We start from the raw sequence: 17,533 nt of genomic DNA, 5'->3' as shown, positions 1-17,533 counted from the left end.
GTCAACAAGTGCGGCGGCCGGCTGCGGAGCGGAGCCAGCCCGGGGGCGCCGCAGGTCAGCCCCGTGGGCGCCGCGCCGGGGCCGCCTCTCCTCCACGGACTCGTCGGGGGGATCCGGATCCGCCCCGCCCGGGCCCCGTCCCTGGAGAAGCTGCCACCATTCCCTCCAAAAGCGAAGACGGCTTCCTAGCCCTGGCCGCGTCCAGGCTGAGCCGCAAGAAGAGGGTGGTCGGGGCGGCCATCGGGGTGGCCATGGTCCTGCTCCTGCTGGTGGCCATCCCGCTGCTGGTGCATCGCTCCAGGGCCGCCTCGCCCTACGACGTGCTGGGCAGCTGCCACATGGTCTGCGAGCCCCACACGCCCCAGACCCACGGGGCGGCCTCCGCCGAGGCCAGTCCGGAGCTGGCCGTCGTCTCCCCGCCCCCGGTCCTGCCGGGGGCAAAGGGGACCCAGGGAGGAGGGGCAAGTCCGGGATCCGGGGGCCGCCGGGCCCCCCGGGGCCGCCGGGGCCGCGCGGTCCCGCCGGGGAGCCGGGCAGGCCGGGGCCGCCGGGGCCAGGGCCGGGGGGCTACGTCCCCTCGCTCTACAGCCCCCGGATCGCCTTCTACGCCGGGCTGCGGAAGCCCCACGAGGGCTACGAGGTGCTGCGCTTCGACGACGTGGTGACCAACGTGGGGAACTACTACGAGCCGAGCCGCGGGAAGTTCACCTGCCCCCTGCCCGGCATCTACTTCTTCACCTACCACGTGCTGATGCGCGGCGGGGACGGGACCAGCATGTGGGCCGACCTCATGAAGAACGGGCAGGTAGGAGAACCCCCCCCCGCCCCTCCCCCGGGCCCCGCCCACCGCACCTGGACCCCGCCCCTCCCCCACTGGCTCCTCCCACCTCACCTGGACCCCGCCCCTCCCCCGGGCCCCGCCCACCGCACCTGGAACCCGCCCCTCCCCCACTGGCTCCTCCCACCTCACCTGGACCCCGCCCCTCCCCCGGGCCCCGCCCACCTCACCTGGACCCCGCCCCTCCCCCGGGCCCCGCCCACCGCACCTGGACCCCGCCCCACCCCCACGGGCTCCTCCCACCTCACCTGGACCCCGCCCCTCCCCCACGGGCCCCGCCCACCGCACCTGGAACCCGCCCCTCCCCCACTGGCTCCTCCCACCTCACCTGGACCCCGCCCCTCCCCCGGGCCCCGCCCACCGCACCTGGACCCCGCCCCTCCCCCGGGCCCCGCCCACCGCACCTGGAACCCGCCCCTCCCCCACTGGCTCCTCCCACCTCACCTGGAACCCGCCCCTCCCCCACGGGCCCCGCCCACCTCACCTGGACCCCGCCCCTCCCCCGGGGCCCCGCCCACCGCACCTGGACCCCGCCCCACCCCCACGGGCTCCTCCCACCTCACCTGGAACCCGCCCCTCCTCCGGTCTGCGGCCTCCCCCTCAGCTGGACCCCGCCCCTCCCCCGGGCCCCGCCCACCGCACCTGGAACCCGCCCCTCCCCCACTGGCTCCTCCCACCTCACCTGGAACCCGCCCCTCCCCCACGGGCCCCGCCCACCTCACCTGGAACCCGCCCCTCCCCCACTGGCTCCTCCCACCTCACCTGGAACCCGCCCCTCCCCCACAGGCCCCGCCCACCTCACCTGGAACCTGCCCCTCCTCCGCTCTGTGGCCTCCACCTCACCTGGAACCCGCCCCACCCCCACGGGCTCCTCCCACCTCACCTGGAACCCCGCCCCTCCCCCACGGGCTCCTCCCACCTCACCTGGAACCCGCCCCTCCTCCGGTCTGCGGCCTCCCCCTCACCTGGACCCCGCCCCTCCCCCACGGGCCCCGCCCACCTCACCTGGACCCCGCCCCTCCTCCGCTCTGTGGCCTCCACCTCACCTGGAACCCGCCCCACCCCCACGGGCTCCTCCCACCTCACCTGGAACCCGCCCCTCCCCCACAGGCTCCTCCCACCTCACCTGGAACCCGCCCCTCCCCCACAGGCCCCGCCCACCTCACCTGGAACCCGCCCCTCCTCCGGTCTGCGGCCTCCCCCTCACCTGGACCCCGCCCCTCCCCCACGGGCCCCGCCCACCTCACCTGGACCCCGCCCCTCCCCCACGGGCCCCGCCCACCTCGCCTGGAACCCGCCCCTCCCCCGCTCTGCGGCCTCCACCTCACCTGGAACCCGCCCCACCCCCACGGGCTCCTCCCACCTCACCTGGAACGCCCCTCCCCCACGGGCTCCTCCCACCTCACCTGGAACCCGCCCCTCCCCCACAGGCCCCGCCCACCTCACCTGGAACCTGCCCCTCCTCCGCTCTGTGGCCTCCACCTCACCTGGAACCCGCCCCACCCCCACGGGCTCCTCCCACCTCACCTGGAACCCGCCCCTCCCCCACAGGCTCCTCCCACCTCACCTGGAACCCGCCCCTCCCCCACAGGCCCCGCCCACCTCACCTGGAACCTGCCCCTCCTCCGCTCTGCGGCCTCCACCTCACCTGGAACCCGCCCCCCACGGGCCCCGCCCACGTCACCTGGACCCCGCCCCTCCCTCACTGGCTCCTCCCACCTCACCTGGAACCTGCCCCTCCCCCGCTCTGCGGCCTCCACCTCACCTGGAACCCACCCCCCACGGGCCCCGCCCACCTCACCTGGAACCTGCCTCTCCCCCGGTCTGCGGCCTCCACCTCACCTGGACCCCGCCCGCCCACGGGCCCCGCCCACCTCACCTGGAACCTGCCCCTCCCCCACTGGCCCCTCCCACCTCACCTGGAACCTGCCCCTCCCCCGCTCTGCGGCCTCCACCTCACCTGGAACCCGCCCCCCACGAGCCCCGCCTACCTCCCCTGCACCCCGCCCACCTCACCTGCACCCCGCCCCTCTCCCCCCTAGCTCCGCCCAGCCCACTTGCTCCTCCCCCTCACCTGCTAGCCACCCCCTCCCCATTGGCTCCACCCAGCCCTGGTCCACTCCCCCACTGGCTCCACCCACATCACCTGCAACTCCCATTGGCTCCTCTCACCTCACCTGCAGGTCCCAGCTCCTGCCAACCCACCCATGGAAGACAGTAGCTTTACCTGCAAATCAGCCAAACCTACCTCCAAGCATATGCTCCCCGGCTCCACCCTGCCAGTGTGCACACCTGCCCTCTCACCTGTGCCCAGCCTTGCCAGAGCTGTGTGTGTGTGATGGATGGAGGGGAAGGGCAGCAGCCAGGATCTGATTCCTCAGACCATCAGTCCATAAACCCCATGTGGGAAGGGCTGCCTAGACCCCTACAAACAGGGCACGTTCTAAAATCCAGCGACTTCCTATGACCCCTTTACACGCCCTGGGCTATAATCCTTCTGTTCATAATGGTATTTCATTATTAACATTGGTAATAGTAACGTTTATGTATGGCAATGCTCGGGGTATTGTTTAGAGAATGCTGACTGTACGGCGGGTTTTCAATTGTATAAATATATTTTAGATAGATAGATTAGATAGATAGAGGGGGTGTGTGGGGATAGATAGATAGAGGGGTGTATGGGGATAGATAGAGGGGATTTATGGAGGGGGGGGTATGGGGATAGATAGATGGGGTGTATGGGGATAGATAGAGGGGATTTATGGAGGGGGGTGTACGCAGAAAGATAGATAGATGGGGTGTATGGGGATAGATAGATAGAGGGGATTTATGGAGGGGGGTGTATGGGGATAGATAGATGGGGTGTATGGGGATAGATAGATAGAGGGGATTTATGGAGGGGGGTGTATGGGGATAGATAGATGGGGTGTATGGGGATAGATAGAGGGGATTTATGGAGGGGGGTGTACGCGGATAGATAGATAGATGGGGTGTATGGGGATAGATAGATAGAGGGGATTTATGGAGGGGGGTGTATGGGGATAGATAGAGGGGATTTATGGAGGGGGGTGTATGGGGATAGATAGATGGGGTGTATGCGGATAGATAGATAGATAGATGGGGTGTAGGGGGATAGATAGAGGAGATTTATGGAGGGGGTGTATGGGGATAGATAGATAGAGGGGATTTATGGAGGGGGCATATGGGAATAGATAGGTTCTTTTTTAAAGGACAAAATAAAGAGTTTAAAAAATTGAAATGCAAACAAGATTAATTTTGCTGGGAACCCTCCGGTTCAAGAAAGTCCCTTTAGGTTTGTGACCCAGTGTTGAGTTAGGATTAGTCGCCAACTCCTCATACCAGACACCTTAGCTTGGGAGCTGGCCGGTTTGTTTGTATTATTCCTAAAGTAAAATACAGAGAACAAGAAGGTCCGGGCAAAGCTATTCAGTTCTATTCAGTCCTTCAGAATACAGAGGGGCAGGGTTACCCGTTCCTTTAAAAAATGAAAGCAAACATCGGAGCATCTGGAATCCGAGAGGCATTTATTTTTAAGATAGCCATGGGCTATTTTATTTGTAAAATATTGTGTTATCAGAGTCCGGGCGTTATTGCAGCAATTGTTAGAAGAAAAATAGATTTCCCCCCTACCCCAAAAATAGCAAAGAATAAGATACATGCAACAATAAAAGCAACACACAAATACACACACTCCTTCAGAACACAGAGAGATGGGTTTGTAAAGTTTAATCAAATGTGGGGGGTTGTGGTGTGGGAGAGAAGTTGTTACATTTTTTCAGATTAGCAGGAGTCAGAATACCGGAGATGGGTTTTCAAAATGTGCTCTGTGTTGAGCCAAAAAATAAAATAAGATGAGACGTATCTGCACAGTCGTTGATCGTTCAAGAGGAGAGATGTTATAGAAGTGTAAGCAGGTCTTACGTGTGTGTGTGTGTGTGTGTGTGTAATAGATATTACATATGGCTGCTTGCATGTGTAACGTATGCTATAATATACTGAGAGTGCACAGGGGAATCTATACGTCTAGCGGGGATATTTATTAACTATACATTCAGTGTGTGTTTGTATAATATGTAATGCACATCAGCGGTTGAACAGTTTATATAGAATAGTCTATAGTCCAATATATGCTATTAAACTGCGATTCTGTGCGCCCTGTACAGGATATTATAAACACAACCCTACCGCCTGTGTGGGTGAGTGTGTATTATGGCTACATTTCAGTGTCTATAATATAAATACTTTACAGAATGTATGTACCCTATTTAATAGTTTAGTGGTGTGTAGACACGTAAGTAGAAAAGAAACATTTTATGTACACATATCCTGCACAGACTGTATGATACACAATACTTTGTACGTGTAGCTGAATAGTAAATCTATGTGCACATGATGGTTAATAGTTTATCTGCATTTCAAAGTGTCTCTAGAGCACTACATACTGTCACGCTCCTAGATTTACTATATTGCATATGTTTACCAAGGGTGTTTCTATAGAGAGATCGTCGGTGTCGATAGATACACACTCACCACGTTGACAGATTTACACTCTCAAAATTTCCTCTAAAATCCTCCCAAGTCTCCCCAACAGGGGGGATAAAAACCTGAGATTTTTCATCTCTGGAGAATCATTTGTCTTTTTCTCCCTTCCTCTTCTACTCCACTGTCAATAAACTCATATCAAATCTTCTCCTCACCTCCACATGCTTTATTAGCATTCGCTCCAAAGCGGGGTCGGGTGCTTTAAAATCCGCTGCATAGAACCTGGCCCAGAAACAAACAAAAATGCCCTGTTTCAGAGGGGCAGCCGCGTTAGTCTGTATCCGCAAAAAGAACAAGTCCTTGTGGCACCTTAGAGACTAACAAATGTATTTGGACATAAGCTTTTGTGGGCTAGAACCCACTTCATCGGATGCATGGAGTGAAAATACAGTTATCTTCCTATTGTATTTTCCACTGCATGCATCCGATGAAGTGGGTTTTAGCCCACGAAAGCTTACGCCCAAATAAATTGGTTAGTCTCTAAGGTGCCACAAGTCCTCCTCCTGCTTTTTTCAAAAATGCCCTGAGAAATATTGTTTATTTCCTATTTTATGGGGTTGATGTTCACATGCCCAGAGAACCACGCGAAGGCTGGGATTAAGATATTTAGTATCATGTGATTCTTTCTTTTCTTTTCTTTTCCTTTTTCAATAAAGAAAATAACTTGATGGTTGAGCTAAAATGACACCGTTTAAAAGCTCGACCTGGACACCCTCCATTTATTAAAGATAAATAAGCCATTGATCTCAAACTTTAAATGCATCCCCCTCCCCCTCCCACCGGCTGCCTGGACTAATGAAAGCAGCTCCTCGGAGAAGCCGTCTGTGTGTCTCTTGAGCGAATCAATAGACATATTTACATTTGGTCACCAAGCGTCTTTAGCCGTGGGATTAGTAGGCGCTAATGCCCAAACCCCACTGTTTTCCTTTCGCCGTGGGGCCCAATCCTGAGCTGGTGCCGACTGAAGCCCCTGGGCCTCCGTCACCGTGTGCGATCCTTTACATCCAGACCAAACGCAGCCAGAATTGAAACTTTTCACACCCACCGTGCATTGGTGTAAACCCGGGCGCAAGGTGCCGGGCAACAGAGAACAAGGCCCAGTGGTGCTGCAGCAATGTCGCCGGGGGGCCGTACAGTCCTTTGCCTGTGTCAGTTTCTCTCCTGTCACCTGCAGGCTTTCCTGTCCCGTGTCACAGCAGCGAGGTCTGTACTGGGGTGCTGGGACTGGCTTTCTTGCCAGCTACCACCTAAAATGAGTCTGGTGTGAAAAGTTCCCATTTGGCTCACCCTCTCCCCTTCAATCAGCAAAAGAACCTGGCCCTTACCATCACTCTTCTGTCCCCTGCCAGAGGATCAGTTCGTTATTCGGGGCTGTTTGGCCGGCACCTCGACTAGATCAAAGGCTATTGATAATGAATTCTGATCATCTCCAGGGGCCAGCATTGTAGCTGGTGTAAACTGACATGGTTCCGTCAACTTCAGTGCTGAGGGTCTGGCCTGTAATATATTAAAAAAAACATCCTAGCCCCCACCTTTATACTACAGCTTGGAAATCTGAGATCATTGTAGGTCTGGCCGGTTTAGTCCTAGTTTAGAATAAAAGCAGAGGCTGGAATAGCGCTGACCGGAAAACGGCCCCAAAGGTCAGGTTGATTTTTTTGAGAGAGAGATTAATAGGGATGCTTTGGGTGTATCTATGGGGCAGTCACATCTTGGGACACCCTCCTATCTCCCTCCGCTTGCAAACAGGAAGAATCGCCTGGTTATTAAATAATAAATATCAGGAGGGCTAGAAACAGACATCGCTGCTGGTGAGATCGGTTCATTCCATGAGTCCCCGGGGACCTGTTTGCAGTCAATTTGTCAGTGGGTTGTTTTTTTTTTAATTTTATTTTTAATACCAAAACACTCTCCTGTCAAACAAGATCAGACAGGAGACGTCCCCTCCCGCACAGACACCCCACCCGGCCTTTCCGTCTAGGTCTAATAAAGGCCCTCTGCACTTTTTATTTATGTAGCTTATTTTACCAGGGAATTAAAGCCTTGGTGGTATTTATGTCCTATTGGCAAGACAGTGACGGGCAGCTGTTGTAAATCTGCCCTCAGGCAGTCAGATTTGGGTGCTGATGGGCCCTTAGAGAGACTCACCATAAAATGTTTGTATCCATTGCCTTCCATCACTCCCCGCTGCCCAGCGCCACATCTCACAGGATCAGGCCCAGGGAGACCACGGGCTCTTACCAGCTAGGATTCCTTCACCTCTGCCAGCAAGACACGAACTCCCTTCCCCCTGAAAAGCCAGATGAAACTCTTCCTTTCCAATCCCCCCCCCACCGGAACCCACTATTTTCACTGCACCGTTTCACAGATTATGAACACGCAGGATGGGTCAGTGTGCCCCAGGAGTGGGAGACGGGTGGATTTCGGAGGCAATCGTACCATGCCAGAAATTGTTTGAAGTTGCTAGACACAAATACACTCACAGACACACACACCCGCAGGGTCGAGAAGCCACCTTGTCATGGCAGGGTCAGGTTTGGGGAGGGAATCTGGGCTCGGGGGGGATCCTGGAGCGAGCCCCAGTTGATCGGCCAGGCTCTCCCTTCCTGAGCCGACCAGACTAGAAATCGGAGCCCGGGCCCCAGTTTCCACATCTCCTCCACCAGCTCCCCAAGTGACAGCCGTTTGGCCCAGCGTGTCTCACATCCCAGAGCTGGTGCTGCCGAGCGGTGACAGTTTGAAGGAGTGAGATTTCAAAGTAATTACGAGCCAGCTCTGAGACATCGCATTGGGAGGGAGCAGGACACGGAGCCGGCCGCCCCATGGGTGCCAGCTCCCACCTGGTCCCTGTCTGACAGGCATGGAGATGAGTTTGCGGGGCCTCAGCTGAGCCCCTAGGAAGGGAGACAGCTGTCCAGGCCGGTGCTAATTGGCAGCTGCAGCGAGAGGCCAAGGATTAAATGGGCCGTGGAGATTTGACCCCAGTCCTGCCCCTTGCACGGGTCTCTCAAGGGCAGGGGTGCTGGCTGCAGGAACAGCTGTCCCCGGGGGCGAGTAAATAGGCACAGGTCTCTGCAGCTGTCAATCAAGTGCTCTCCACCAGCGTGAAACTCACAGCATCAGACCACTCCGCTCGCAGCAACGCCGCCGGCCCGGGGGAAGCTCTGCCAGAGGCCCTCAGCGTGGCCCCAGGACGGAGGCATCTGGCTCCTCAAGGCCACATGCTGCCCATGGGCGGAGGGTGCAGGGCACGTTTAAAGTAGCCCTGAACGATGACCCGGCTCCTTGCCAGGCTCGGTAGCGTTGGCCTGAATTTACACACGAGGAAGAAGAGATGGGCGGGGGGGGGCGGGAGGTGGCTTGTCTAAGGTCGCACATTGAGCCGCGGGCAAGGTCCTTGCTCAGCTCTAACCACTAGACACCACTCCCCACCAGAGCAAAGAGTAGGACCCAGGAGTCCTGACTCCTAACCCCTGCACTGAGAGCAAACGTCCTGCACCGGATTTAAGTCAGTCTCTAGCGATGCGGGATCAAGAAGAGACCTTCCTGGGGGCCAATTACCCTCCATCTGCTGTGGCAGGGGTCTCCCATCTCACCCCTTCGTCCGCCACAGGGTGCCAGCCACAGTCAGAGCCGGGACACTGGGTTCAGCGAACCTGGGGCCGGCTCTGGTCTGGCAAAGCCGCTCAGATCAGAGCCCTGAAATAAAGGAAAGATCCTTCTACTTTTGCAGAAGACAGGAAGCTACGATAGATATTTTCCCCTCCCTCCCCCCCCACAAGAGTTTCTGCCTCTAATGGAAATCTGCCCCAGGAGCGCGTCAAAGCTGCATTCCTCACCCTGGGGAGGTGAGAAAACGCTCGAGGAATTACAGTCCGTTCATCAACAGGCAGCAAATCCTCTTGACTTCTCTCCAGCGGCATTTTAAAAGCACATATTCACCCCCCCGCGCCGCTCACAGACACTGTCAGAAACTCCTCCAAGCCCTGCCAGCTCGGCTGTGATCCTGTCAGCTCAGCCAACCTCAGCCGGCTCGCTAGCTGGACGGGCGAGCGCGAGGGGAGAGCCGGTGAGTCAGCAGGAGGCCGCCCCAGTCTGCCTCCCTAAAATGCCTTTGCGGTTGCAAGGGGGCGAGTCCTTGTTCACAGCCTGTCCTAAGCCATCAGGCAGCCTTAAACATCTGCCGCGCTCCACCCCAGAGGTGGCTGCGTTTCAGAGCTGGCAAGCGCTCCCTGGGCATGCTGCTTGTTGCTGTTACAGAGCCGCTGCGCCCACCCTCGAGCAGCTGCAGATCAGTGCCGGCTGATCGGTTCCATCTCTCGATAGGTCTGCAAAGGGCTCCGGGCGGAAAGGGGCTCCGGGCAACTGCAGGCCTGGCCCTAGCAGCTCACTTCACGGGTAACACGGGTGTGAAAAGCAGAACAAGGGGCTATCTTTGCACACGTCACAACACGTAACGTGGCATTTCAGCCGACCACCGAGGTGCCTCCATCTTGGGGCGCTCAGCGTAGATTTGCCGGTGCTGAGCCCCAGAGCGAATCTCAGGCCTTGGGTGCGATCGCTCTCTAAGCCTCCCTCTGCCCAGGGCGTGCTGGATCCCCCTGCACCGTCGCAGTCTCTGGGCATCCCTGACGTGAAAACCGTCGCATCAGGCACCAGGGGCGGGGGGACCGAGGGGGTTTAGGGAGGCAGGCAGCAACTTACCAAGCTGCAATGACCCCAGCACTCCGGGGTCACGGGCCCAGCTCTGCCAGCCAGCACCTGGGCCGGAGGACTGACGCTAGTTCCCGCAGCACAGCGCCCCCTAGCACCACGCTGGGGCGGGGGGGGTCAGCGCTGGCCCAGGGGTCAGAGCACCTCTTGTGGAGCCCAGGCCTGGGCCGTGGAGGTCTCCTGTCCACGTCCTGACCCGGTCCGGCCCTGCGGCGTGCGAGCTCTGATGGGCTCCCAGCACAGGGAGCTGGGGGGTGGGGGTGGAGCCTGTAGGTTAGAACTGGGGAGTTGGAGCCAGGACGTCTGCCGTCTATTCCTGGCTCTGCAAGTCCCTTCCCGGCTCTGTGCCTCAGTGTCTCCATCTGTGCAATGGGGATAATTATATGGCCCAGCTTTAGCTGCAGGGTAATTCATTAAAATTGCCTCTTTGGGGGTGGAGGGGTTTTAGCCACATAAACCCAGCAGTGCAGAATGGGAAATAGCTCCCCAACTCCCAGCGGACCCAATGACCCTCTCCCAAGGACAAGCTCCCCCCCACTCCACCCCCCCGGCCACTCCAGTCTGCTCCTTTCTTGGGTTCTGGCTACTGAATCCCAGCACGAGGAAGAGGAAAGTGTCAGCTCCCAGCCAGCCAGAGGCGCCCCTGTGTGTGTGTTAGATGGGGTGTGAGCACGGGCATTAGTCTTGTGTCTCTACATTGGTGTGATTCCATGTGTGTGTGGCCAGGTGTGTAAAAGGGTCACCCACTCTGTTGCTTATGTATTAATATTAAGAACAACCAGCTCGCCTCTCGGTCTGTCCAGCAGGAGCGCTCAAAGTGCTTCACAAAGGTCAGGGTCATTATACAGATGGGGAAACTGAGGCACCGGAGGGCATGACTTTTGATGGTTACCCAGCAGGCCAGTAACAGAGCCAGGAACAGAAATCAGGTTTCCTGAGTCCCAGCCCAATACTCCGGCCACGGGGTCAAACTCTGGACCCCACCAGCGACCGTGGCATTTGAAACGGCTGCCTGTGACAGGTGTAGGCAGGAGATGGGGCGCTCGAGAGGCGCGTGGCACCAAACGGGCCCTTGGGGGTGGGGGGCGGAGTTTAGCGGAAAGGGGTTTTCCCGTTTTCCCCAGAATGACTCGGGTTCTGCTCACCGATGCCTGGAATAGCCCCTGAAATCTTGGACTGGCTCAAAACTTGCGGCATTCGTAAGTTATCCCGTTACCGACGGACGCCTGAGACAGGCCGTCGACCTGCGCCGAAGGCAAAGAGTTGAGTCACCGAAAAATGCAATTTCCTGACAAACTCAGCAAATAATTTTGCCCCTCCCCAAAAAGGGGGTGAAAAATTTCTAAACAGTCAAACAAACTAGTTTTCGCTTTGACATTTTCAAAACAAAACAGTTCGACGTGTTGTTTCCAAACCGCGGTATTCTGAAATTTCGCTGGATGTAACTAAAAATAAAAAGGTGAAAAAAACACCCAAAAACTGAGCAAAATATTCCACCTGAGACAAATTTATTTTTCGGATTTTTTTTTTTTGGCCGCCAGACCAAACCAATCAGTTATTTCCCCAGGTCTACGCCAGGCCGTGCAATGACTTTGGCGGGGGGGCGGGGGGGTCTGGCGAAGCGTAAACATCTGTGGATTTATGGGGATGTCTGGAATTGTGTTACTTGCTTCTTCCTGCCGCCGGTCACGATGTTACTCGCGGGGTGTCAAACCGTGTGTTGTTCAGCGTGTCAGCGTTTGTGTGACTGTGGGGCTGTTGTGTTATTCTCTGCGTGTGTGCGGTTATGCAGGTCTCTCTCCCTGGGGGCCGGAGCGCGCGTGTTGTGTTATTGGGTGTGTGGCTGGAGGTGACGGGAGGGGCAGAAGCACATTGTGTTATTCTGCATGGGAGGGGTGCAGGAGCCAGCGTGTTTGCCTGTTGAGCTCCGTGCGAGGCCGCATGCCAGGGACCCACCGGCGGGGTGGAGAAATTCCAGCGAAACAAGAAGAAATCTACCCCCTCCATGCAGTTTTAATGTGGAGAGCTCAGCGGGGGGAGCAGCAGGCTGTTAATCGCTCGTCTCCGCGGCGGACACTTCCATGGGCCCTGGCTGTTTTATTTTCAATTCTTCAGAGTGGGGGTGGGGAGAAAGACGCCAGGTTTGGGGTTTCCAGGGAGTTTTAGTGAATTTCACACTGAGGCCTGATTGAGCGACCCAGAGGCTGACCCCTCTGAGCCAGGACAGCAGCAGGATGAACTTTCCACAGGCCTTTCCCTGCACCCCAGCCTACCCTGACGTGGGAAAAGGAGAGCTCTGGGGGACACAGCAGATCTGCCACTGATTGGCTGTGTGTCCTTGAGCAGGTCACTGTGCCTGCTCTGTGCCTCAGTTTCCCCCAGTTGTAAAACGAGGCGCACTGGTGAGGCTAAATTCCTGGATGTTAAGCAAGGGCCTGGGCTTGCCAGGGTGGCAGGACCCACCCAAGCCTGGCTCGGTCCACAGAGGGTTGCTCCGTGGCCGACCTCCTGCGCAGCATTCGGACTGGCGACTGAGAGGGAGCCCGTGGGGGGAGCGGAGGAATCGAGGCAGAGACGGATTCAGAGAAAGGGACCTAAATCCACCCCATAAAGCCCTGGCCGTGCCCAGTGGAGGCTGGTTCCTGTTTACGGCTCTGCCATAAGCTGCCTGCTGGCAGTTTGATCCCTTTCTGCGGGATGACAGGCAGCCGCTGAGCAGAGCTTTATCCCCTGCTGTGGCAGCTTGATCCGCAGAAAAGCCTCGGCCCATTGTCAGAGATTTTCTAGCAGGGGCTCAGGGGACGCCCGGACAGCTGAAGCGAGGAGGCTGGGGGTGGGGGCAGGGCGTGGGGTGACTCGCAGGCACTAGTGAAGGCCCGGGGCCCGCTGCGCAGAGAGGGGCAGGCCGCAGGGGCCAGGGCCTGCAGTGCAGTGAGCTAGAGGACCGACCCCCTGCATTGCACAGGGCAGGTGCCCAGGTGCCAGCAGGATGCCAAGCATCCCCTGCTGCCCCTGGCGGAAGGGAAACCTCTGACCGAGCAAAGGAGCTGATTCCCCGGACGGCTCCGTCTCGGCCGGAGACCAGAGGGGGGCCGGTAGCTGCAGTGGTTTAAAGCAGGGTCACCCCTGCCTGCCCACAGCCACTCGTTCGACAGCACCCCAAACCCAACCACGTTAACGGGACGGGGGCTGGGCCGCACCCAGGCCAGTTCCCTTTGGCACTGGGATGCTTGGCACCAGAGCGACCCACACCCAGCCTGCACCATCCCCCAGCAGCCTCCCTCCGGCTTCTCGCCCGTCCACACCGTCAGTTTCGCTCTCTGTATCTAGTCATGGCAGCAGCAGGCGGGATGCGTTTGAGGGTCACGTGCACCCCAGGGAAAGGTGACAACAAGGAGAACAACCAAGCTACAACCCCCCTCCCCTCGGGTCAGATCCTGCAAACACCCGAGCACCAAGCCAGTGGGAGTTAGGTGCCTAAATCCCTTGGAGGATCAGAGCCAAGGAGGCGCGGGAGCATCTGCAAAACTCTGGCGTGTGCCCTTCCCCCCTCCCTACCCTGGTTAGGTTTTGTTTTACATTTCACGGGCTGTATTCGGATTGTGTGCAATCTATTACTGGGAGTGATTAATAATGAAAATATGACGATGATCAAATACAATTATCAACAGACCTTAATTATATTTCCTATTAATATCCTAATGGGAAAAAGTGACCACTGACCCCAGCGAATTCTTTGAAAAAAACCTTCCTCGTCGTCTCGGCTGGACTCGAGATTTGCCTCCCGGCCGTTCCCGGGCTCTGCGGCGTGGTTGTCGCCGGCTCGGTCCCTGGACATTAGCAAGGCCGGGTGGACGAGGTCACATCTTTACTGGTTTTGGCGAGAGCGGCTGAGCAGCGCTTGCTCCCGCCCGGCCAGACGCCCACGGATCCATTTCTTAAATGAGCTTTTTAAAATTCATTGTAACTCACGCAAATCCTTGAACCCCCCCCACCCCCAGCACCCGGGCTGCGGTTGGGGGCCGCCGCTCTGCCGCATGCTCCACACATAACAAAGAGAGCAAAGCCCGACGCATCCTTAAGCAGGGCGCGGAGACCGGCCCCTCCCTAGAAACCCACCTTCGTCGGAAAGGCCGGGCTCGTGCAACCATTTCGGTGGGTAAATCTGTGTCAGTCAGGGCTGCACAAGCTTAAAGCGGAGCAGGATCGGGCCCCATGGCATTAGTAATGGGCACATCAGCCGTATCGATTATTTCCACGGGCTCCGGCTGAGCTCACAACCCCTCATACCAGGGGCTGCAGGGAGTCAGTGAGAGATAGGCCCTGCCCGCAGAGCTCCCCATGCAAACAGAGGCAGGGCTGCGATCTGTCCCCTTTGGGTAAATGGGGCCGGAGAGATTCAAGGGACATGCCCAGATCTCCTGGGTCCCAGCCCAGGGCCTGTCATGGGCCTGCCCCATCTTCCAGCGTAGCCCTGCTCGGCTGCTGCTGCAAAGCACCAGGAGAGTGCGGCATTAGGGTTATCAGGACTTAACCCTCTGATCAAAACCAGGTAGGGTCCAAGTCCTGCCGTGCACGAGCCGTCCTAGGATCCACACACATTGCCGTGCAGAGATGCCCTCTGATCGCTAACACCCCGTGCATCATTAGCACCGACTCCGGCCCGTTCGGCACGCCGAACTAAGCTCCATTCGTAACGATCGTTCTGACGGCTGGATTCGGGAACAAGCGAGGCTGAAGAACCCGGCCCACGGGGAGGTGAAGGGAGCACTGATGTTCCTGGGACTGGAGGGCGGGTTCCTGAAAGCCCCAGCTCCTGGAGTCAGGAGATCCTGAATCTATCCCCATGCTGGTGAGGCTGCCTTTCTCTTCCTGCTAATTCTACTGTATGCTGACAAATACCTCGTATTAGCAACAGCCTCTGTCACCATCACTGACTGTGTGAGTGTCTGAATGTATGACACAGTTAATGATCATCTAGATTCATAAGGCAGTGGTTATATTAATTATATTTAACACACTATGCAATTAGTTCATAATTAATAATCAACAATAATATAGTGAGTCTATGATACTTATATGGAGCATTACATAATAATATAGTGATTATATTAATTATAGTTACATGGCGTCTCATACAGTAATACGATCCTGCATAAATATAATTACTATCCGCTATTAATTAAGAATTGATCTCTCAATTCAAAATATAGTTGTATGAATTCTGTGTGTAGATTACATAGAGATGAATTAGTAACCGTAACCCTATACTGACGGTCGATCATCAGGATCCCAAATGAATGGGGGGACTGGCCCCACACCCCAGATTCTGGGATGGTTTTAGTCTATTGAGCTTTGCCGACCCGCCCAGTCAGGGCGATGAGTCCGGCCCGCGCTGCAGGAGCTCTCAGCTTCTCCCCAGACCCCTAATGATTCAATTCAGCCCCCCCATGGCCCCACAACTGCCCCTCCCACAGCCCAGCAATTACTTATGCCCCCACATCAATTCTGCCCCCTCCCAGCCTCACCTCTGCTCCTGCAGCTGCTGGGGTCTTTACCCCCCTCTCCCAGGCCTGCGGGGGGGCAGGGATTCCCCCCCCCACAGGGAGGAAAGGGATGGGGGGGCAGACTGGCCCATTGTTCACAGGAGGGGGGGGAAGCAGAGCCACCCTGATCGGCTGGGCTCTTTCAGCTCCCTCCCCACAACCCAAAAGCCCCTCTTGGCTCCTGCGCGGGGAGGGGGGAGAGCTCTGCCAGCCTCCAGCAGCCATCCTGATTGGCTGCTCTTCCTCAGAGGGTGGGGCAGTGGGGAAGGCAGCCAGTCAGATGGGGGTCCCGCCCCCCCACAGCAGAGGTTCCCAAGGGGGCTGGAGTTCCCCAGTGCCGGGGCAGCTGCAGCTGGGGCGAACGCAGACGAGGAAACGGCTGCCCTGTTGCTGGGGGAGGGGATTAACCCCCAGACCCAGTGCCCCGGATGGGGGCGATTCAGCCCCCAGCCCGGGACGGGAAGGTTTGAACTCAGGGCGGGCCCCGCGTTAGTTCAGCCCCGGCTCTCGGCCCCTGGCCGGTGCTAGGCCGGGGTCGGACGAGAGGACCCCAGGGGTCCCCCTCCCCTTCCAGGCGCCGTCCCTGTGGCAGAGATGCCGAGGCCAGGCCCGCGGCCCTCAGGCCCCTGGGTTCACCGGGGCCAAGAGGCCAGGGGAGTGGATGGGTCCCTGCCGTGGGGCTGAACCACGCCCCGGGCGCGTCTTTGGCCAGCGCTGCCCCCCCATCAGTGGGGGGGGTGCCTCGGTGCCATGGGGGAGGAGTGGATCACCAGGGGCCTCCCACGCGTGAGCGGGTGCAGGACGGGGCCCATGATCTATTGCATGGGGAGCTGTGCTCTGGGCAGCGGGGCAGGGGCTCAGCAGCGGCCCCCCCCGTCTAACGCGCCCCCCCATCTCCCCCAGGTGCGGGCCAGCGCCATCGCCCAGGACGCGGACCAGAACTATGACTACGCCAGCAACAGCGTCATCCTGCACCTGGACGTGGGCGACGAGGTCTTCGTCAAGCTGGACGGGGGGAAGGTGCACGGGGGGAACACCAACAAATACAGCACCTTCTCCGGCTTCATCATCTACCCGGACTGAGCCCGTCCGCCCCCCAGCGTGGCCCCGGGGCCCCCGGACTGAGCCCGTCGGCCCCCCAGCGTGGCCCCGGGGCCCCCGGACTGAGCCCGTCGGCCCCCCAGCGTGGCCCCGGGGCCCCCGGACTGAGCCCGTCCGCCCCCCAGCGTGGCCCCGGGGCCCCCGGACTGAGCCCGTCGGCCCCCCAGCGTGGCCCCGGGGCCCCCGGACTGAGCCCGTCGGCCCCCCAGCGTGGCCCCGGGGCCCCCGGACTGAGCCCGTCGGCCCCCCAGCGTGGCCCCGGGCCCCCCGGACTGAGCCCGTCCGCCCCCCAGCGTGGCCCCGGGGCCCCCCCGGACTGAGCCCGTCCGCCCCCCAGCGTGGCCCCGGGGCCCCCGGACTGAGCCCGTCCGCCCCCCAGCGTGGCCCCCGGGGCCCCCCCGGACTGAGCCCGTCCGCCCCCCAGCGTGGCCCCCGGGGCCCCCCCGGACTGAGCCCGTCGGCCCCCCCAGCGTGGCCCCCGGGGCCCCCCCCGGACTGAGCCCGTCGGCCCCCCCAGCGTGGCCCCCGGGGCCCCCCCCGGACTGAGCCCGTCGGCCCCCCCAGCGTGGCCCCCGGGGCCCCCCCCGGACTGAGCCCGTCGGCCCCCCCAGCGTGGCCCCGGGGCTCTGCTCAGGGAAATGAACTGGGACAGACCCCCGGGGGGGCTGTGGGCAGCTGGGTCTAGGGGTGCAGGGGGACTAGGGGCTCAGGGCATCTGCTCTGGCACTCCCAGACGTTACCAGCCCCTGAAGACATGGGGGCGGGGGTGGCT

General features: G+C 59.1%; 1 protein-coding gene across 1 annotated transcript; it reads left to right on the top strand.

Moving 5' to 3' along the window:
- The first annotated feature begins 218 nt into the window (after nucleotides 1–218).
- Nucleotides 219–16,762, top strand: C1QL4 (complement C1q like 4). Its single transcript, XM_074935288.1, is given in 3 exon segments — nucleotides 219–429; nucleotides 432–805; nucleotides 16,564–16,762. Coding segments are annotated over 3 exon segments (732 nt in total). The 5' UTR covers nucleotides 219–251; the 3' UTR covers nucleotides 16,744–16,762.
- The last annotated feature ends 771 nt before the right edge of the window (nucleotides 16,763–17,533 follow it).

The sequence above is a fragment of the Natator depressus genome, chromosome 20, assembly GCF_965152275.1.
Source record: "Natator depressus isolate rNatDep1 chromosome 20, rNatDep2.hap1, whole genome shotgun sequence".
Classification (NCBI taxonomy): domain Eukaryota; kingdom Metazoa; phylum Chordata; order Testudines; family Cheloniidae; genus Natator; species Natator depressus.
This window is presented reverse-complemented; position numbering and strand designations above follow the sequence as displayed.